A 23226-nucleotide genomic window follows, 5' to 3' on the forward strand; every position below is an offset into this window, starting at 1 on the left:
CATTGGGTTTGGAAGTGGCATTGTGTGCACTTTTTTTTTCTATCAACAACATCTTGGACTTGGCTGAGCACTTTTACCACTCTTTCAGGTTAAGGGAAATCTCAAAGTATAGTCCTTTATTCTTAAAGTTCATATTCTATCTCCGAGCAATATTAAAGATGATAGTGCAGTAAATATTCTTAAAACAAATGCAAAATAATTCAGTAGTGCCAGAAATTTGTTCCACTTTTAGGTTCCTAATGCCTAATGAGATCAATAGCGAACAGGTGTTTAAATGATTTTAAATGCCATCCTCCATTTGATAAAAAAAGTATATAACACAATGATTTTCAACTTACCCTGGAAGTAACTCTCTCCCACGCTTGCTTCACCACAGCTTGGTCAAGTGATAATTTACCATCTTTCCTTACTGACTGCGTTGCAAGTTCAAACTGTTTCCTTTTTACCTCATATTGTACTCTGAAATGTTTAAATGACTGCACAAAGAGAAAATCAAATCAGTTGCAGCAGGGAGTGAAGGAATTAAATTCTTTAACATTTATGGAGTACCATAACCTATGGAAATTTTGTACTGATACAAGTCCTAATCCTTCCCAAAGAGGAATAGCACTTAACTTCTATATTTACTTGTATACTTTTTATTTATATATAGACAGGACTTTTGTATTTCCCCTCAGCCATCAGATGCCTGAACCATACAGGAAATGAGATAATAATTGATCAAATAAAATTGCAACTGGATTTAATGCTACTTGAGACAGTGGCTGCATTTAGAGAAGAATTAAGTTTCAGGAGAAAATTTAGACCAAGTTTTGTATTTTTGATTTAACCTTTGAGAGAGCGGATGAAAATAAAACTAAGTCCTGTCCTCTCCACCTGTCACCTCGTCCAGCTTTCAGTCATATCTCCTATCTGAGCTAACTCATGCAGGATCTGGAAGGATGGCACTGACACATGCTCTCTTCTAACTAGGACAGTCCTTCTTCACACTGCTGGGAAAGGCTCTGTGTTAGGCAAACCATCTGTGCTCTGTCCCACGTAGCAAAGCTGGAGCTGACACTGTAATTCCTCCACTAATAACAGGCAAGACACTTTGTGTCCTTATTTCTTTAAACAACACAAGAGTGACTCTCATATATATAGACTGCACAAAATACTGTAGTACCTGTTACACATAATAATGACAAGATTTTTTTATCATACATAATTTCTCTGCTGCTTACCTGATATTTCTCTTGTAAGCTTGTTTCTGCCACCTGTGCTCGGGCTATGTCTCTTTCAAATTGTTCTGCCCACACTTTTAGGTCTCTTAGCACCAGTCTGTCTTCCTTCTATGATGCAGTACAACCACACATTAAAAAAAACCATTGCAGACTTTTAGTAGATTTGTCAGATATAATCCAAAATTTAACATCTCTATAGCACGTCATCTAGTTCTTGTGAAAGCAAATGTGCCCAATTCTCTTAGCATTTACCTTCTCACTAGTCTAACTGAAAAGCACTTTCTCAGTATGAGAGAAGTCAGCAACTAGACATGAGTCTTACAGGAGTGAATTCATGACAAAGGGGAACATTGCAGTGTCAGAGATATTATTAGCAGTTTTCATCTGATGTTAAATTAACACAAAGTTCTTTAAAGATATCTTAAAAACTGATTTTAGTCTTCAACAGATTAGCAAAGTCAATTTTCAGTAAAAGTTACTTGAGCTGAAACAGGAGACGATTTTTTAATCTTTTACCGCCTTTTCATTAGCTGGTCTACTATTGCTGAAAAGAAAAGTTATTGTCTGACTGACTTCAGGGTAATCCTTGACATCAAGCTCCAAGTTCAGAAGTTAGCAAACTATTTAGACTATTGTAACATGTAAAATGAAAAGAAAAAAAGAAAACCCAAGTAGATTAAGTTTCTTTCCCTTGTATGCCATTTTATGGCTTTGAAGAAAAGCGTACTTATTTTACATTTTACCACTTCAGTCTGTCTTAACACTGCAGCTTTGTAAGGCTTCAAAGTTCTCTGCAGAATTCAGTGACCTGGCAGTGGACAGAAAAACACTCACAAAAAGTCTCAGGTCTGTGAGCATGTTATAAGTGAAGGTTTTCAGGAAATAGAAAGTATTCTGTGCACTGTGTAAGCAGGCTGGTAGAGTAGGGTACAAGTGTCCACCTCAGATTTCCAAACAATGAACCACGTATTGGCTGTTAATCAGAAGCCACTTTTTGAAACCAAAGGAGCATTATTACTGTAAAATTTGTCAGAAGGAGATAGACAAGAAGTTTGTCTATTACAGTGAACAAATGCAACATCTCATCATATAAGCTAATCACCTAAAATGAGTCACACTTCAAGCATTACGTGAGAGAAAAACTGGACCATGGGATAAAAAAAGAGTAGTCATGACCTGCACTTGAGAAATAAAGTACTGTCTTTTAAGAAATGAACCTGACAGGGGAAATAAGCCAATTTATGGTTCCTTTCTTTGAAAGATGCCTAAAATACGTAAAATATAACTTCTCCTTAATAATTTTTAAAAGATAAAGCTACTGCTTTATTTCAGCCACAGAAAGGATAGGATCCTCAGATAAGAAAGAAATCTTTAATGTATTTCTACTAATTCTTTTACTGAGCCTCCACTCAGAGCAGTGGTAGTTTGTTGAACATAATTTGCACAACAGATTTGCAATTATCACAGTTATCCTGATAGCCAGGTAGTTGCAGTGAGGTGAACATGCTGTTAGAGCAGCTGTGCTGGAACAAACTTCTGTGTAGCTTGTGCTCCTGTCTTCTGACACACACAGGCTAACACCTGAGAAACAGTATGGGGCAGATAAAACACCTCCCTCCTCCAGCTACCTGTAATACTGGCCTTTCCCTGAACACACGTGGTGTCCCAAGATGCCAAAACTCCTAGCTGTTCCAAATTCTCAAATAATTTAATACAGAGAAGGAGAATAAGATTTCTTTTCTTCTAGTCTGTGTGTGTGAATATAACATTAAGATTCTTTGAGAAAACCAGCAAGTTCGTGACTATCCCCCTACAGGGAAAATCACAGAATCATTTGGGTTGGAAAAGACCTCTAAGATCATCGAGTCCAACCAAGTAGAATACAAAAAGAGAGCATCTTAACACATTCAGCCATGAAAAAAGAACTTTGGTATTAAAAATTCTCTATTCTTAAGAAGCTATAAATTTAGTGAGACTACTGAGATCTCTATTAGCATTTAGCTGCCTGCTCCATAAAAGAAATACTAAACTATGCATCTTAAAGGACTGAAAATCCTATAGCAATCTTACTGAAAATTTCTTACCAAAAATTGCAGTAAGATATTCTTGAAGTCATAAAGGGAACAAGTGTCCCCCAATGCTCTGTATAATTCACACTATAAAATTCAGTTTCCTAAACCACTGTTTCATATTCCTCACATTCCTTAAGGTAAGACTTTGACAGAGCATCTCTATGCCTGCAACTGCTCATACAGTAACCTGAGCATGGCAGGTATCTGCAAGATTACTTCATCGGTTTAAAAATTTAATAATGGCTAAAACCCATTCTGACCAAGTGTTTTTGAAATAGAGTATCTCTGGGAGTAACAATACCTCTGTGGTACCTGAAGATAACACAGGAACTGCCTCACCTCTTGTAGGCCACATATGGTTTCTCTGATACTGTTAACAGGCAGCATTCAGCCTTCTACATTTTAAAAAACTATTTATTTAGGGAAATTGTGATCACTTTAGTTAATTGCAAAAGATGTAGGTGCTTCAGCAACCACCTAACTGGATGCTATAAATTACACTGTGCAACAACGCACGATGAATCTTTTCTTTATTTATTCATATGTTTTCACAGGTTTCCAGATCAGTACATCACTTACCACCTGCAAATTAGATTCTGTGGGCCTTGGTCGATACTAAAGCACTTTAAAATGTCAGTTTAGGTAATCAACAGAAGAGATTCACTTTCTTAGACACCACGGCACTTGTCATCAACACCCACCAGATCAAATGAGCTATCATTCTTAAAAAAATACATTCATTAGTGCTTAGTATTCTTACTCTTAATAAAAAAATATCAAAAGGACATTCTTGCAGATATGTAAACTATTTTCGAAAGTCTGCACATCTGAAGTAGCATACAGATCAGAAGATAAACCACCAAGCAAAGTTATCTAGAACAAATATAACTATTTGTGCTTTCTCCAGCATGAGAACCATTGATCCCTGATCCATTTATTTGAATTTATCTAAAATCCTGTGTTTCACTCAGTATGCTACTTCCAAGTAACATTAAATATTATAATATTAAAATAATATTAAAATATTAATTTGTCCTTACACAATTCCTTGAATATGAACAACTGGAGCACTCAGCTGACAAGAATATCAAGAAGGTATTTAGAGAGAAGTGTTTATGAGCTCTGATATGATGATGGAGTATATTTTAAATTTGCAAATAAAGTTTACATCATACAGAATACTGTAGGGTTTGAAGAGCTTAAAATATAATGAGAATCCTAATTATGGACTGGAAAAGGAGTATTTTGTTTAGTTCTCTAACACATAAAGAGGGTGAACCATTCAAATTCACAGGCACAGACACAATAGAATTTTCAAATATTACCTTTTAAATCCAAAAAACTTTAAGTCTGTTTTCAGGGACATTGAACCATTGTATTGCATATGTACTGAGAAAATGTGAAGTCCCTTCAAAAATGTTTATGCATAAATTCGACTGATCAGACTGCTCATTTTGAAAACTCTGGCTTATATATATATATATATATATATATATATATATAAAGTGTTACTGGATGTATATATGTTACTGAAACTCACTCCCTGACAGCAGTGTCACAGACATAGGGTGAATGCTGAGCCAGGCATCACCTTCAGGGATGAACTATTAATGACTATCTGCAGAAGTAGACTAAATCCCTGGAAAAGCTCTGAAAGCTATTTTTGCAGCTGCTGCTCAGGAAATTCCTCTTACATTGGGGAACTCTGCTGGCATAAAAATGTCAGAGATGACAGGATTATCTTCTGAATTACTTGCTCATCAGAGCACAAGAAGAGAAAGACTTTACATCAGAAATACTTTGAGGGGGTGAGCTTTAAGTACAGCTAAATTTATACCATGATAAGAAAATCAGCAGAGCTTTTACCACCTCAAACCTCCTCTGGCTTAAGAAGCAATGTACCGTGTAAGGGGCTGTGTAAGGCCAAGGATGCATAAAGTCCCATTAAAGGTGCCCAAATTTGCTTGAATAGATTGAGAATATAGGATTAATTCTGCCTTCAGTAGAAATCACTGCTTCCATACACCTCTAGTTAGATATACACAAAGTGAGATAAAGATGAGCCCTTGATCCTAGTCACTTTAAAACAATTTATTTTATATATTTATTTAGCAAAAAAAAGTCCCAACCAAAAAAACTCCCAAGAATGTGGAATCTAGGCAATTAATTGGATCAGGTCAAACTATAAACACTACTGACTGACTGCAGTGACACTTGCTATTTATGTCACAATATATTCACTTATGCAGTCTTCCAGTTTCACCTCTGAATGCTCATTTCATATATGCTGTTCTCTCAGTTAATACTAGAAACTTAGAAGTATCTAAAAGTCTAGGAAGTTTAAAAATATACTTTTAAAAATATCATAATTTTGATGAAAAGGGAGCAGCCTGCCATGCATTTACAGATGAATACACTCTCTGTCCAACCCGCAAGACACACACATCACTTACACAATCACACACTATCATCTACTCTACAAACCTAAAGACAAAAAATATCCATCTAAAATGAGATTAGATGTGTAGAAACATCGAACTATAATCTATTTATTTCATGTTCATATCTATACTTAAGAAAACCAAAAGCATAGTCTGCAATTTATTATAGGAATACTGACTTGCTTTTCTGTAGCGCTTCTGTTAAGTTATTTGCAAAATTAAGTGTTAGGCTGTTAGGGTCAGCTCATGTAAGAGAGCAGACCTAGATTCATCAGGTTAAACTACTGCTTTTCTGGAAGGATAAATTTAAAGTTAGCAAACTAATGTACATTATTCCCCCCTCCTCCCCAAATCTAAACTCAAATAAGTGCAGGATGAAAAAGAGACAACAACCATGAAAGGTCCATATAAAGCAATTATTCTGAGCATACACCCTTACCTTAAATTTCATAAAAGAAATGACAAAAGTTGGGATTGCTTGAAGTTCCTAGCAATATGAAACAAATGGGAAAACGAGAAGCAAGGGAAAAAAAAAAAAAAAAAAGAAGCAAAATAAAATAAAGCAAAGCAGGCAGAAAGTCCAGAGAGAACAGTAAGAGGCACACATGTAGGAACACAAGATGTACTTAGAACTATTATCAAGCTCACGTGTCTCTATCATATCTAGTAAAGTAGTTTTCATCTTGGATCTGTTTTCCAGATTGCTAGTCACTACATGATTTATTTTATCTGGAAAAATAATTACTTACCTTAGAGTAACTGTGTTTCTTTGAGATGTGTTGCCTACATGAGTTCACACATGTCCATAGGTGGTCTATGCATGAGAGATTAGACCTATTTCAATTCTAGAAATGCACATGCAAATAGCTGTTCCCTTTCACCACAAATAAGGGATAAGTTTCAATCATTACTCCACTTCTTCCAGTGCAAGTTCTTTATAAACTGAGCACTGAATTGGGAGGGAAGATGAACAGGATTTTGTGCGGACAACACATCTTGAAACACAGTGACAGATGAGTTGGGTGGAGGCTGGGGGAAGAGAGTTAGAAATCTCCTCTTGCCCTCCCTCTCCCTGCCAAAATCCACCCAGACACAGTCCAGTCTGAAGTAGGATTCTTCTAACTAAATGTAGACATTTGCAGCTGGGGTAGTCCCTTTCAGTTCTTTAGGCAAGATACATGAAATCAGTTCTATCTAGCATCTACTGTCCAAATTATTCTACATCAGACACTTGAAACATGTCAGGTAAAATATATTCTTAAACAAGAAATTAGGATTACTCCAGGAGTTCAGGCTACAAGAGTCTTGCAAGGTTATCTCTCCCACATACCTTGATTGTGTGATAAATATTTCTTTAGACTATACTTCAGCAGGAAGACAGAGAGGCTAAATATAGGGGGTTACACCGGTCACAAAAAGAAAAAGCTTTTTAATGAACTGCCAACAATGTTTTATCTATCATTAACTAAGGGATGGATTAATCTGACTCTGTTTTATCTCTGTCAAAATGCTCTGCAACATAGGCTTCCAGAAGAGTGTTTGTTTAGGACCCTGTTTAAAGAAAGATGCCATATGGGAAAGGGTCTGTCTCTTGTTGACTACAGGTGGAGCGTTGTAAGCTTTTAGATTTTAAAGGTGAATTCTGTCCTAAGTAACTAAACTAACCAAATATTGTAAAGATGGACGTGGATACTCCCAGACAGTAAAAAGGAATATAGTTCTTCCTCCAGGAAACAAAGAATGATGACATTACAAATTTTGTGCAATGTCAGATTCTTTCTTTCTTCTCAAAGTCTGGAAGTTACTGGTTTCTGCAGTGTGACATGCAAGGGGTCAGCAGTTCTACCAAAATTTATGTGGATTGCTAGTGGAATAGCTAAGTGATATCTAAGAAGAGGAAGTGGTTCTGAGATCAGCACATTAGCATGTCAAATTGATTTGTGTTGTTCTGGTTCCTAGGAATTAATGTAGAATTCTGGATGCAACTCATTATTTGCCCTTTCCTAACTCATGTGCTAGCATCTCTGTGGGTACAGCCAGAGACAGGCAGAGCATGGAATGGCTGAATCCTGCATTCTCCTGCATCATCTCTGCTTAAAGCTCAGGGGAAGGTGCTGAGGCTCTTCCTCAAAACCCAACCCCAGCACAGCAGAAGGCCTGGCCAAGGCTGCTGGCAGCAGAAGCTGCCCTCTGTGCCATGGTGTGAGGATGGCAGGACTGCCTCAGCCTGAACAGGCCTCAGCACGGGGCTTCAGTGCTCACTCAGTCCTCTTCATTGTTCAGTGGGATGCTGAGACACTGGCACAAGTATGTAGAATAATGTAGCAGGAAGGAAAATGATAAGTTACAGTGCTCAGGCACTGGAATCAAACATCAAAGCTACAGCTACCTTAGCCTCACACAGGCATAAGGAAGGAGACTCACTCCTTTCAAAGCTCTTTTCTACCCCTGAAGGGAATGCAGAGAAACACTGATAAAAACCACTTCTTTTTTCTCTCTTGCTGGGGCTGAGCAGATTGTCTCAGCAGTGCTTCCCGTGTTTGCCATGAAGAAAGCAAATCAGCACTAGGAAGTGAGTCATGATAACTTGGCATCGCTGAGCACAGCCATTCCAGTGCAAAGCCAATGCACTAGAGCATACACAAAACAAATTCCAATGAAAAAACACCATCAAAAACAATTCCTTGCAGCAAAGAGTTACACATCGTGTGAAATAGAAAGGAACATCTATCAAAATTGTAAATGCTTCTCAAGCATAAAAGCCCAAAGACTGTACCTAAACAATATCTTCGACCATTCTTGTTCTTATCCAGAAACCCAGTGTGATATAAATATAAATGACACATTGCTTCAGGTAACAAATTATTACAATATCATTGGCGTTATGCTTAAAAACCTGTTAAGGAACTTTAGGATCCATTGGTTTGCTACTATCTACAATAATTGTTAGTGTTATTTTTTGCTCCTGCTACTCATGAAAAGAGGAAAATATCTGCAGGATCACCATATTATTTTCTCCACCTACTAAACATCTGCAAGACTTGTTCCCTTATTCTTGGCTCATCTTTCCCAGTTTTCTTAGCGTGCTTGCTTGTCACTTGAACTGTTCACAAAAAGGAAATGTAATAAACTAAAAGAAAGCTATAAAATGTATTTATAAAGTCCCTGCTTCATTATAAACTGTTTCTAATAGTTATGCAAGAGAAACTTACATCATTCTCTGGCACATCAGTCACTGTATGATGAGGATCAGGATAGTACTTCAAAAACTGGGCTACATAGGTCATGACAGACTTTTCATCTGGCTTTTCAACATCCACATCTAGGCAAGTATAAAACATGGAAAATTAAATTTTTAGCTGAATGGCATAAAATGCTGCTTAAATGTCTAAATACTATGAATTAGCACATCTGGCTTAAGACAAAAGTAGTTCAAACTTTTTTCAGCTATGCGTTAGGTACCTTCTGGGTCAAGAAGCCTTGGGATTCCGAGCTCTACTTCTGCAATTGTGAAGGCTTCTTCCAGGTTTTCTCTATTTGACCTTCCCCTCACTTTCTCCATGTCCACTAAATCTGGGCGGATGGCATGAATAACAGAATGAAATGCAACACCACTCCTCCAACTTTGTCCAAAATCTTTGATTTCAATTCCAACTTGCCTAAAGAATATAAAAGGGAAAGAAGAAGGGAACATCAGGACTACATGAAACAGAGGGGGAGACATGAATGCTCCACCCAGTGGTTACCCACCATTAAACCTAAACCACTTGCTCCTGTAATTCCAGTCAGGTCAACTACAGCTCCATCTATCCACTGCATAAATTCATTTCTGCCTATGAAGATACAAGTGGTTTTTTACCATATACATGATGTATTTGTCTCCAGGGGGCTTGCTAGTGCCAATCAGCCACGAAGCAATGAGCAATGGAGTGCCCAAAGTTCTCCAAGTCGTTAGATGACACACAGAGAGTCTGTGGATGCACACACTTCACTATTATAGCCCTCCCTACAAATCTCATTCCAATAAAACTGCTGCAGCCAATTAGGCACATCAGTATCATACAAATAAAATCCCAATAAACCTGCACTAATCTGTTATTTTTAAGATGATGGCATGAACAATGACATCGCTGCTGTTTAGGGGAAACTATAACACACAAAATTTCTCAATGTTCTTATCAAAAGCAAGAATGACACTATAATTTCATATACCCAGAACACTTAATATGCCCACTAAAAAATAAACACAAATGATCCAGAAACAGCAATATACAATAGGAAAGTAATGAGAACTGAATCACACTTCCGAATCACTTCTTCTTTTACCACTAATTCTGAAAGGCATGATGATCCACAGACAGCAAGATTGTTTTTAACTTTGTCTGAGCAAGCAAGCACCCTTTCAGGACACTAAGACTCTAAGGTAGTCTTGCCATTGGGAGGTTCAGGCAACAATAGGAGAGTAAAGCTTAATTCAAATCTCACTGTGATCAGTGAAACACTTTGACTTTAAGGAAGTGGTCCTTGCAAACTACAGTGTGAAGCAGGCCTAGGTGAAGCGTACCACTAGGTATCACTTGGCTTCTTTCAACATATTTTACCAACTCTTCCCAATAACACTGACAGTTTAATTTATGAATCCATTCTCATTTTCCTTGTTTGCATGTCTGGAAATAGAAGCGGATCACTTTCCATTGCCGGTGTCTTATCAACAAAAGTGCAAAGGAATAAATTCAAATTAGACTGCACTGCTCTATAAGTTACTGTATTCTACCTCTGCAAAAGTCTGAATCTTTGCAATTATATTTATTTTCTCTGAGGCACCATTCAGTAACTCACCATTTCCCCTCTGTATTTTGCACAATTGATGTCTTCAAAAAGCATTGATACTTTAATTCGGGCAAATAAATCCATGTTATTTAAACCTCTGATTTTCTTATTTTGAAAGCTGTCAAACTGCCATAGCATCTTTGATATAATTTATGAGGGGAATTAATGTCTTTTTGAAAGCTGAAACAGCATGGGATAATTTAACAGAATTAAGGAAAAAAGTCTTAAGTTAACTAGACATAGCAAGAAACAACTCCAAAATAACTTGTATTAAGAAGAATGAAAATTCTGGGCAATTGGTGTAATAGCATTTCCATTGTATCAAAAAACTGCAGGTGGATATACAAAACTTTTCATCATTTGCCTTTTAACAGCAAGTGCCAGAATTTAGTGTTCCTACAAGCTTTCACTGAGGAATGCTTAGTCAGTGTGGTACTGGCAGTGTCACATCAAGTGTTTTGGCAGCAGGACCAATGCACTGTCATTCAGACATCTAATTCCCCCTTCAGATCCTCATTCTGTCAGAGATAATCCCATTCATTAGTCAGACACTATAAAATATGATCGCATGCAAAATTAAATAATTGTTTAATACTTGATTTGTAGTATGGTAGTAACATTTAGCCGCCTCAGTTGTCAAAAAGAATATGGTGAGGGGCTCTATAATTATATATAGAGAAAGGTACTGTATAAATATAGAGCAAAAGGGTGATCCCTGACTGAGAGAGTTTAGAATCTGATCAAAAAATCTTGCACTTAAAATATAAAATCAGTTCATCTGCCGTTTACTTACTTTGCTGCTGTGTACTGTAACCATTTTAACAAAGCCTTCCTGGCGCTTCCTTGGACCTTGGTTACCACCTTCCGTTTGCTTGGGGGACTTGCAGTTTCTGAACTGACAACACTCTCCACAGAAGAAGCACTGCTAGACAAGGGCTGCAGCTGTGGGAGGTTGCTTGTAAGCTCTTCAATCTGCAGGGAAAAAAATGTTAATGAGCTCTTTGTACATAATCTCCTTCATTCACACCAGTTTCCTTAATAACTTCCCACTACAACTGTCAAAATAAAGTTGAGCAGAAGCTATAATTGTGTTTTACTTAAACATACACAACAGGAGCTTTAGAAACACTAATGGATGTGCCCAGGTGATGGTCCTAAATTTGGAAGCACTAGGCAATTATTGACTTCACACCCTACAGCTAGAACAATACACAAGTGTGTCATGTTATCTATTATAGCAAATAATCACCAAAATAGGAGACAATCTCTTACATGTAGTTTGAGATCAGATTATAATATAATCCACTCATTTCAGACGAGTTTCATTCAATTAAAGAATGGCAGTGACCTCAATGATGTCATACGGATAGTTTTTTACTTCCTGTTGTACTATTCTGGCATAAATTGAACTGTTTTTACTCAGAGGTACCTTGTGAAGAAATAGTGAATATACTGCAGGCAAAGTGCATTAAAAGTGCTTGTTGAACATATAGGACGGTAATTATGTCTTTCATCAAATGAAAATAATTAACTTGATTCTTTCAAGAACATTAATTTGATTAATAATTTGGTTCATTACATGACAAATCTATATCCAGAGGATGCTGCAGGACTTTTTTTATGCCATCCTCTTAAAATCCAAAGTTGTCACATTGGAGAATGAGTCTGCCAGAATGAGTACCACAGCTCTTATGGATTCTTGCTTTCAGTCATGTTAAAAATCTGTATCTGCCTGTGACAAATAAAGGAAAGGTCAAAACAGTGACAAAAATAATGCAGAGAATGAGAGTTTAAGTAAGCCTGAGAAACATAATCTTCTCTGTTCATTTCCACGAACTATAAATTAAAATCTAAATATCATTCTGACTAACTTCTATTCTGATGAACTCTGAACTACTGTGGTATCACAGAGGTTGGTGCTGAGGAGAACAGCATCCCTGAGACATCACAAGGGAGCCAAAGAACTCCATGAAGAAGAGCAATAAAATTAGTTGTTATTTTAAGTGTTGAACAGTGACTCACTTTGTTAACCCATATGGACAGGATTTAGAAGCCTGTTTTACCTCCCACCTAACTTCAACAGAATGCAACTGATTTCTCCTCTACAAATTCAACCCTTTCTCAATCATCCACAGCTAAATTTCATCCTCACAGGTACCTGCATCTGCCAGTGAAATCACCACGTTTACATGTATGGTTTGAGAATAATCACTGACTGACATCTACTGCACCAGAATTAGATGTTCAGCACAGTCACCACTGAGGTCGCTAATGATACTCGTAACAAGAATCCACAATTCTATTACTTTCCTGTTCTGCTATGCTGTATTCTTTAGAGAAAAGCAGGAGAATATGTTTTGGTGATGAAGGAACTCTGTTCTAGGCAAAGACCAATCTATTCCACAGACTAGTATCTAATTTTGCTCAATGTGAAGCACCCCCACGATCAACCGTCGCTTTATTCAGGATCAGACCCTCTGCAAATTATAAAGTGACTTAGCTATGGTGAAAGACTGGAACTACACCAGTTCATATAAAGTGATGATCTGAACCATTGTTTGAGCAAGCAAAGTATACTTGTGAAGTATAGAAAAACTGTAGTACCTGAAAATATAAAATTATGGTCCACACCAAGCCAAGCACAATAGAAGGCCTGCCATCAGCAATATCAGTTGAGTTTATGTTGACAAGCTTAATCTATATAGAAAAGAAAATGTGTTACCATCACACACAAAGAATAGCAAATATGAAATGCATTTCAAATAGGTTCTGTATTTGAAATGCATTTCTGCAATCAAAGATCCTCAGTTAAAATACCCAAATACCGAATAGTGAAATTTTACATTTAGAGAAGTATAATTTCACATTTAGAAAGATTTTGCAAGTAATGTACAATTTTTAAGACCAATCCATTATATTATTTGTAGAAAAAATAATTTCAAGCAGAAAGAAAAAACAAAAATTAGATAGAAACACTGTACAAACCGGAGATCCTCTGTATACGGACTAGCACCATGGAAAGCAAAAGGAAAAATATGACACAAAAATAAATTTTAAATGATTAATTATTAGGTAAATGCATTAATCTATCTTTAATGCAAATAAAGCACATTTTTAGCACATCTTACAATAAAATTTAATCAAGAGAGCAAATTAACTCACTCAGCAGCAGATTTTAAATTATGCAGGTGTTTCTTGATATAGTTCTAACTCATGTGTAATGAAAGGAGAAAAGTGAGTTTAAAAATAAAAATATGGAAAGGAAAGGGGTGGAAAAAGCATAAAAGAAAGAAAGAGAAAAAAGAATGTTAGGGTTCTCCTGCAAAGAGGGCTTTATTGTAAAGGATATCACAACCACTGATTAAGGCCCCTTTGCAAGACAAGCCTAACAATAGCTCTTTTTAAAAACAGAGTGGGAAAAAATTAGTTGTCCAAGGTCAAATTAAGTTTTTCAACAGAAATGGGAACAGATTTCATGACTATTAACTCTCAATTGCTAATCTACAGTCTGAATAAAATATCACCCTAAAATAAGTTTGTAAGATAGAAGGAAATAAAGAGGGGAGTATATGATAAAGAAACTAACATGAAGATAATGCTCAGGGAAATGAAACAAAACAAGCAGCACTGGAAAGTTAGGAACTATGTTAGTACTTATTTCCTCAGCAAAAGTAAGAGTCAGACACCAATCATGATAAAAATATGAATGACTGGCAAAGTGCCCATCTGCTACAAGCTTGTTCAAGGACAAAGGCTGTGCAAAAACCTTGGTGAAGAGTCTAAAGAGAAGATGGAGAATGACTTCAAGTGACCTCATTTTTCTCTCCAAAACAGAGAAAATACTGCATTTTTCTGAATCAGCAGCTGGAAATCCACTAGATAAGGTCAAATGCAAACAAAATGTTGTCCAGACCTCTAGGTTTTTTTCCAAATTAAACCTGCACAGGCTGCTTTGGAAGAGGCACAAGTCCCCACAGTTTACATTTTCAATGCTCTCCATGAAGAAATTGACAAAATTCTAGGAAAACTGGCATTACTAGTTTCTCCACCAGCCAATAAGGGAAAATTTTCTATTTCCTATCTTAAAATAATATACCTCATTCTCTCAGCTGGACCAATTCCAAGAAAAGATTTTCTTTTTCTAGAAAGTGAGGTTATTTTAGTATCTATTACAAATCAAAAGATTTACAGGGACTCACTTCTGATTAGGCTACTGTTCACAGAAGCACAACCTATCTAGTCCAGTTACTGAGTTACCTTTATCTTATACAACGTTAAGATGGATCTAGAACTAAAAATAAACTTTTCAGAACCACAAGAAAACCAATTTTGCCCAGAATAGTATCTGTTAATTGCAAACTGCAGTTTGTAGTGTAACAGGAGTATCAGCAGAAGTCTCTTTGCACAGTGAAAACAGGAAGTTGATTAAATGTGTAATGAGTTTTATTTACTGGAGAGCCCAGAGAGGAAGGAGATCCTGTCTGTGTATGTTGCCCTGAGTACAGCCCAGGGATGGCCTCCAGCTGCTGAAGGGGCATTTTTGTCTGAACAGTGTCTCCACCTCCTCTGGGAGGAGAAGGGTGACAGGCTGGATAGATGCATCTTTAGCTTGGATTCAGCTTACGGAACACTGCTGTTGACCACCCTGACACCCTGCGTATTTCCAGCTCCCTCTAAAACCAAATCTGTGGGACAGGGACATTAACACAACTACTAAGACAAGTCTGGACAAAAATACTGAGATGTCAGAAGGAACAACACAGTGCTCTGGCAATCTCTCTTGATCCTTGGCAGGGCCAGTTTCCCAGCTGCACTGCTACAGAATTTCTGGGATCCAAGCTGGGTCACGCACCACGCTGTGACAGGGAAACTGAGGAAGCGTGGGTGCTTTGCTCTTCGCCCCAGCCTTGTCTTATGCTTTCTATTAACAAACTATACTTCCTCAAATAGGTAGACTGTGAGGTAAAGTGGACTTTTGCTTCAGAAATACATTTGTCTTTGCTTTGATTATACATTCTCAATTTTTAAAAATTCTCTTTTAGATTTATTTTTACGGGTATCTGCTAAGGTTATTTCCCATATAACATAACTCTAATTAGGTCTAGATGTCAGAGAGTCAAAGATAGGGAAAGACTGCCAAAATCCAACAACTCCCAGTGAACAGCATTGTGGAGACATAAAATTCATCAGGTGTAATATCTGCATTGACAAAAATTGAAGTAAAACGCAGAAATTAGGGGACAAAATACCTATAACCTAATGGAAAAATCCAGATCTGAGTTATTACAGTACAGAGTGAAGTCAGTAAAAAGGGTAGAACATATATTGCTTTTATATGATATTCACAGCTAGATGAAAGTGAGATTTTAGGTTTTCTTTTTATGTTAAATTTCTTTTTTTTTTTCTTTTCTAGAACAGCCACAGCACTGACTGTACCAGAATAAATCCAGGAATTATTCTGAAGTCCTAGCAAGCTAATAAGGGGTCACATTGCCCTAAATTTTCCTATCTGTAATTTCAGGGAGTAGATTTTTGCATGTAAAAGCTACTGAAAAATAGAAATTTATTTTTCTAAATTATAAATTAGTGTTTCTCCTGAACTAAAGTTCATTCTTTGCTGAGAATAAGTCAATAAGAACTTTTTAAAAAAAAAAGGAAATCTTCCAAGGTGATTCATTATTAATTAAAAAAAAAAAAAAAGACAAGCTTCCCTCTATGCATTGTCATAGTGTTGGACCTTACAATTTTTATTTTACAGCAGCTTTTAGGCACTGTGTAGAAACTGAAGGCTGCATACATAGCTCAAATTTTGGAGAATAAAAAAACAGATGGGTGGATACAAATCATATTCTTATGGAGACAAACAAAAGAAAAAAGTAAAACCAGGGCTAAGTGCTACCATACCTACCCGTCTACCTTCTAGAAACTTCAGAGCTGTGCCAATGTTGGCAACCCAGTGAATTCTCTTCAGCTGACGTCCCTGCTCACAAGGCTTAAAGAGAAAGAACAGATTAAACTTCAGTTAGATTTATGTCAGTTTGCTTCAAAAACTGAACTTCCAGATTTATTGTCAATGCCTATGTAAAAATGCTCCTTGGAACAGCGAAACTGTTGAATTGTCTCTTTGCATACACATCAAAGGGAGGAATGGCAGACACAGGGGACACAAGTGTGATAATTCCATTATAAAAAAAATATATATGTCTTAATTTCAGGATGCAAACTGTTGGCTTCAATCTGTAAACATCATTAAATCAGAGAACTTTTCTTCTAATGTAAAATTATTACTGGTATTTTTGTACACATGGAAATACACACATATATATGGGTGTATACATAGACATGTATTTGAGAGAATATAAAATGCTCTCAGTGAAATATTTTTGCCTGCAATGTATAAGTCAAAGTGGTTATTTTTAAAAATCAGTTTGCAGTGAGGACACTTAACCTAAGAATTTTCATCCCGTCTCTCTAGTACCTTATTGGCAATTAAAACTAACTTCCCAGTGAACAATGAATTTTGCTGCACTTAGGACATGTAGGCTATAAAAAGACAGAATTTTTTAAATTCAATCAAGAACATATGCTAGGTTTCTAATACTCGAACAGTGGAATTTAATTCCGCAAGGAATTTTATATTGTAATGCAAATGTGCAACTATTGTAATTTAAATTCCCATTCAGGATGTTACAAATTACTTTAACAAAGGCCTACTATAAATTCTGAATCCCTCTTGCAGTTACTACAGGCTGGTGTACATAACCTTTAAGTTCACCAGACATTATTCTAGTTTTGGAATATATCTTGTCTTTCCCTAATTAACACAGGCAGGATACAATCCAGTGAATTTCACTGTAACAGGTGCCATCATTAAAATTCTTTTCCTGTTTTACTACTTCTGGTTTGCCACAAGAGGGAGGCTTTCTGTCTCAGACTAACAGAAACTGAAAGGGAAATATTTCAATGGCGCAGAAACACTCTGAGAAGTACAGCTTTATCCCATTTTTCACAGTAAAATCACTTCTGCGGTTTGACTTACTGCATAATTTTGGGGTTCACCTGCAATCAAAACAGAGGTGAAGTATGAAAAGGAGAGCAAACCGTCTGCATGGGAGGGAGCCTGTAACACCTGAGCCCTGGAGCTGGCTGAACAACAGACTGCACTGCTCCTTCAGATGCTGCCACCTCATCTGTGAGCTGGTTTGGGGAAAGTCAGAGCCCCTGGCCTAAAATCCTTTCAGTTTTCTCCTCCATGCACAGAACTAGCCTGCCTCCCAAAAGACAGCCTATTTGCTGTGTGCACACTGTCCCCTCTGTACATAACTGGGCTGTGAAAAAGCCATTTGGCATCATTTAAGGTTCTTTACAGTAGCAGAGCAACTGTCAGGCCAAATGGATATAAGCCCCCAAGAAATCTGAGGTGCTTGTATGAGGTTTTTTTGAGAAAAAGCCATAAATTTAACAAGAAAAGTCTCAATTTTTTTCAAGATGCATAGAAATAACTTGCTGTTTAGGCCTTGATTGTGTCATAGCAGCAAAACCCAGAAGAACTGCAAAGACTAATACAAATAAGAGATTTTCCTGAGCTACATGCCAAAATTAATAAAAAATGCATGCCATCAAGCATGCCTGTAATAATCTGTAACAATGCTTTGCAATCAGATAATCCACTAGGGTGGAAAACTTATTTTCCTATGAAGGAGAAAGTTTTTTTACAGTACAGAAATATAGAAACTTCTCAGAATATGGTATCCCACAGAGATTATGCAACTATCTTGTATATTTAGGAGGAGGAAAGTTCTTACCAGCTTCTGCCCTGAAAGAACCTCCAAAAGGGCAATTAGCATTACCCCATCTTTGATATCTTCAAACAGGTCATTCACCAGCATGGGAGGATTGCGCTGAAAAAGGGAGAAGGTTTCAGATGTTATGAAGGCTCACAAGTATAACGTTCTAACTCCATTCCTCTTGAACAGAAACCCAAAGAGAGTGGCTGGTCCCCTTCTTTGTGTTTTATCATGTTTAATGTCAACATATCCTTTAACCACTGCTTTGCCACCACATTGTTTATATAACACTTCTGGCATAGAGCTGTAACATTTTGTGGATTTCTGCAAGTGATGATACAAAGGAAAAACCTCCTGGCCACTGCAACAAGCAGGGAAACACACCAGCCAGTATTCTGGCTCTACAAAATATGCAGAACTTACAGATGTACTATTATAGTCACATTTCAACCCGTCAGACTATTTTCCCTCGTGTTAAGTATTTCACAGAAATTTCACTCTCTCAGTCCAAGCAATAGGAGGAGCTGTATGAAGGGAAGATCCCTAGAGTGTAGCAGGTTGGGTGATGCTGCCACTTTCTCACGGCTGAGAGTTGTTACACTGAGTTGCTGTATTTCCTCTCCTCTCCTCCAGCCTTGCAGGCTTCGGGTGCTGTCAGCAGTGCCTCAGCTCCTACTTAAGACAAACTGCTTACCAAATGTCTTTATCTTTACAAGAACAACAATGACAGCACTCAAAAATATGTAAACAGATGATCTTTTAGAAATTTTAAGTAACAAAGTCACATAATAAAATTCTGTATTCTTAAATGCACCCCAGTTTGTGGAATTACGGCTCTCGGCTGGTCAGTAGTTTAATGACCACAAAAAGTCTCTCAGAAACAAAAGTTTAAACTTGGTCCAGCTGACAAATAGAATAGGCATCCCCCAGCTTCCATCAGCTTGTGAGAATTCATATACCTTATGATGGCGATCATGATCATAATAATGATGATGATGACGATAAAAACAATGATAATAATACCAATACCTGCTCATTCACTAAAATTACAATGAAACTACAAAATTCTTGAAACTACTTAAGGCTTAATAATTTACTTTTGAGATACTTTTTAAAAGAAGTGCTTGCACAACAAATTATCTATTACTTTTTTTGTGTAGGAATAGAGATTTGAAAAGATGAATCTAACAAATGAAACATTGCTCTTGAAAAAGTAAAAATGCAGTAACAAATCAGGAGAAAAAAAAAAGATTCTGTCTCCCCAAATCAAAAAAATTGTTCAGCTTGGATAAAGTAGTATTTCAATGAAATATGGCATAAAATGACAAAAGAATTCCTCTGCTGGAAGCAGACTTCATCTGAGATTTGACATGCTCTAATAGTCACATTAATAGAAGAGCCTATTTTCTCATGTATATAAAATAAAGCAGCACTACAACTCATTATGAGGATATATTTAGTCATAGTTCTTTTTTATTTCCTAGAAATGCAATAGATAATATTCTTCCTTGGATCATGTACTTCCTTAATATAACACCAAAGAAATCAATGGAGCAAGTGGGTCACTGAAGATTAATTTGTCCCAGTCTTGCATCACAGGCAGTTGACACAAATGCAATTAATTTTCCTCACCTTCTGTGTTATCATCTCCTGTTTGAAGCTTGGAGCAGCTTTGGTTTTATCAGAGTTACCACATGACAAAACACTGAAGAATTATGTGCTGAAATAATTCAGCCATAAAGACGAGAGGATCACAGCAGCTGCCATCCTAATCTAACAGGAGGTGCAGGCCTGGAAAAAAACACCTACCCAAGTGCCCCAGTAGTGAGGTTTGTGTCTTGAAATTGACTCTACAGCAAGGAAGAGAGATGGGTTTCTTACAGTGGGCAATTTAGGATACCTTTCGATTGAAGGGTGAGATTTACAGTAGCCTGTGATTCTGGTGCTCATAATGTGCTTGCCAGATCACCTTTTTGAGCATAACACAGCTCCTTTTTAACCTATGTGCTTTAGTATCCTTACTCACAAATCCAGGTAGAGATCAGAACTTGTCTCATCCTAACATGAAGCCAGAAGTCATCTGGAGTTCATCTGCAAAGCAAGTCTGGGAAGCACTTCTGGTTTCCCCAGCTTCACTCTGCAGTTAAAACCTCTGATCACCCAAGCCAAAATCTTGCTCTGAACCACCTTTCAATAGTATTGACCTAAACTACAAAAAACTGGATTTACACCCCAACTGAGGCTTGGTACTATGGTGAGGTAGTGAAAGCATCCCAAGGAAATTAACACTTACATTACCTTCCTACTTGAATCAAATACTGGTTTGGGGAAAACCAGCTGTAGAGAAAGCACTGAATAAGAGGAAAAGCAGAAAAGAAACTATCAACCTCCAAAGTTGGTAAGAGCTGCTGCTCTGAAGTGTCAGAATCACAACTCAGCAATCTGAAATGTACTTTTGGTTGCTGGAAGGTGGCATAATTACAAACACAGCCAGTGTTTAGCAGCACACATCATGGATCCTTCACCATTAAAACTGGAAGAGAAGATCCTGTATAAGATTCCTCTAACAAGGAAATCTAGTTAATTATACAGACTGTGTTTCTCAATACATTCTCAGTAATACACTAGATAATATAATATTTTACATTACATTATATGAATGTTAACACCTAATTACAAACTGGTTACACTCTCATCATGTTTCATAAATCACCTTTTTTTTTTTTAACTACTTTGGGGACATAAGCATAGAATTTAGATGATGATGACGATGATGATGATTTCAATCTCAGAAATATGGAACAAGTTATATTTCTAGTGGCATATATAGAAAAATAGACTCCTCTTTTACACAATTACAGATATTAATCTTATTCCCTATGCTGATACACACACTAGTTGATACTGAGAAGTTCACATGTGCTTATTTATTATATAATGGACCATTGCACAGGATGGCTTAAGCTATTTCAATGTTTTCTAGCAGATCCTCCACTGATATTAACACATCTTGTATTGGAATGGGTAAATACCTACTCCTTGGCTGCATATATAATGTCTAATGAAGTGAAAGATGAAGGTGAACACTGATTACTTATTAGCCTCCAGAGAAGAAAGGTTCGGGGTTTTTTACAGGATTAGGATAGATTGGAAACTTTAGTGATTTAGACTTAACAACTATTCACTTTGTTCCTTAATGCACTGACAAAATACTAATTGTAAATCAGGAAAAGCAAGGAAAGAAAATGAACTTAAATTTTTGCAATTTTAAAATGTTGAACATACTTCAGTTTTTGGCTTTTTGCACGTAGGTATATAGCCCTAGCAATGCAATCACCTGCAATGATCCTAATACACTCTATTTTGAATTTTGGAAAGCCTGTGCAAAGAATGATCCTGTAATACTAAAGAAAAGCAATTATAAACTTTCTCAGCAAAATTTCTTGGCAGAATTCAGAATATACTTCAATGAATAATGAGACATTAAATCTACAACTTGTCAGGTGGTCCACACTATGATTTTAAGTGCCTCAGTATTTGATCAAGCTTTTTTGCAAGCTTCTTCAAGAAAGAAAAAGTGAATTAAGATTAATGATCTGATATATACTGCATTGAACGAATTCTGTTAAAGATTCTTTTATTGCAGCTTATCCAGTCACAGCAGTCTAGTTTATAGCGATAATACTTAGGAACAGTCATGTCCCAAGGAGGGAGTCACACTCAAAACATGTAAATTTACGTGATCTGGAGTAGGAATACGAATTGAAAGAGAACAAATCTTCAAGTATAATAAACTAGATTTTAGTCACATTAAATATTTATTCAAATAATTGCACTTAGAACTGATCATAAGTGGGAACTGTGGAAGAAATGCTTTGTATAAACTTATTGCTCTTAAAACTTGTCTAATTTGCTGTAGTCTCCAGGAAATATTCTGAATGACCTAAAGAACTGAACATTGGTACATACAGAAAAATACTTAACTGATGAGCCTGAAAAAAAGACTTTTACTAGACCGGCAATCTCTAGAAATTCCTCCTTGTACACAGTAAAATAAGTTTTGTAAAATCCAAACTTTAGATATGGAACAAACATATATTTGCTAAGCTTTACTCTTTTATTGCAAGACTTTTTCTTGCATTTAATTTCTCATTTGCATCTTTTCTACAGGAATCTTTTCCTCACAGCCTGTACTTAACTTCTCTAATGAGTAAATCATACTACACAAATAACATGATGCATCTCCATCATAATGAAAGCCAATGCAGACATTGAAAACTATTTTTGCTACATTAATTTTCAAATAATCTTTCAAAAACTGTTGAAAAAAATGTATGAAAATCTATCCACATGCACAAACAGGAAAAATTCTACGGAACTACTGAATTTGTCTCTGCAGGGAAATATATGTGAGAACAGCGAGGATAATGTGAAATTTCCATTACTCTGTAATGGCTGGATCCCTCCTCTGCCACAATTTAATTCCTAAATCCATATGAATGTTTTCGTATTCCTTGTTGTTACTGACTTTTTCAATTACTAAAGCTGAGGTACTCAGTCCTAGGTTTTGCATGATTAATTTCATCACACAAATTAATTCAGTATTCACACTTCAACATTAGAGGTTATATGCAATACTAGCTGAAAATATATAGTAACTGTTGAAGCAGAAAGCTACCAGTCAGATTTTCCTCATTATGCAGTCAAGGTGGACAGTAGCTTACTTTTTTTCTGAGTCAGTGACTAAGATACTGGGAGCCTCTGTTTTCCCACTTGAAAAAGATCAAAAGGATCAGATTCTGTTAAATTATGAAAACTAATGAGGTTCATGAAAGAACAAGATACATTTACATTTTAGGAACAAGCTAACCTC

The 23226-nt window shown here is 36.6% G+C and overlaps 1 protein-coding gene across 13 annotated transcripts in view; it reads right to left on the reverse strand.

Annotated features, from left to right (window-relative positions):
* The window catches only part of SYNE1 (spectrin repeat containing nuclear envelope protein 1), a 294687-nt gene that overhangs the window by 215715 nt on the left and 55746 nt on the right, over window positions 1-23226 (reverse strand). For all 13 annotated transcript variants that reach the window (XM_063390127.1, XM_063390128.1, XM_063390126.1 and 10 more), the window contains exons 4-11: window positions 18372-18467; window positions 16475-16558; window positions 13171-13263; window positions 11360-11538; window positions 9199-9395; window positions 8949-9058; window positions 1224-1331; window positions 339-476 (exon numbers count right to left, since the gene is read on the reverse strand). In XM_063390127.1, coding sequence (XP_063246197.1) covers window positions 339-476; window positions 1224-1331; window positions 8949-9058; window positions 9199-9395; window positions 11360-11538; window positions 13171-13263; window positions 16475-16558; window positions 18372-18467 — 1005 coding nt within the window. The remainder of the gene's footprint in view (window positions 1-338; window positions 477-1223; window positions 1332-8948; window positions 9059-9198; window positions 9396-11359; window positions 11539-13170; window positions 13264-16474; window positions 16559-18371; window positions 18468-23226) is intronic.

Source organism: Prinia subflava, chromosome 2 (genome assembly GCF_021018805.1).
Source record: "Prinia subflava isolate CZ2003 ecotype Zambia chromosome 2, Cam_Psub_1.2, whole genome shotgun sequence".
In the NCBI taxonomy this organism is placed as follows: Eukaryota; Metazoa; Chordata; class Aves; order Passeriformes; family Cisticolidae; genus Prinia; species Prinia subflava.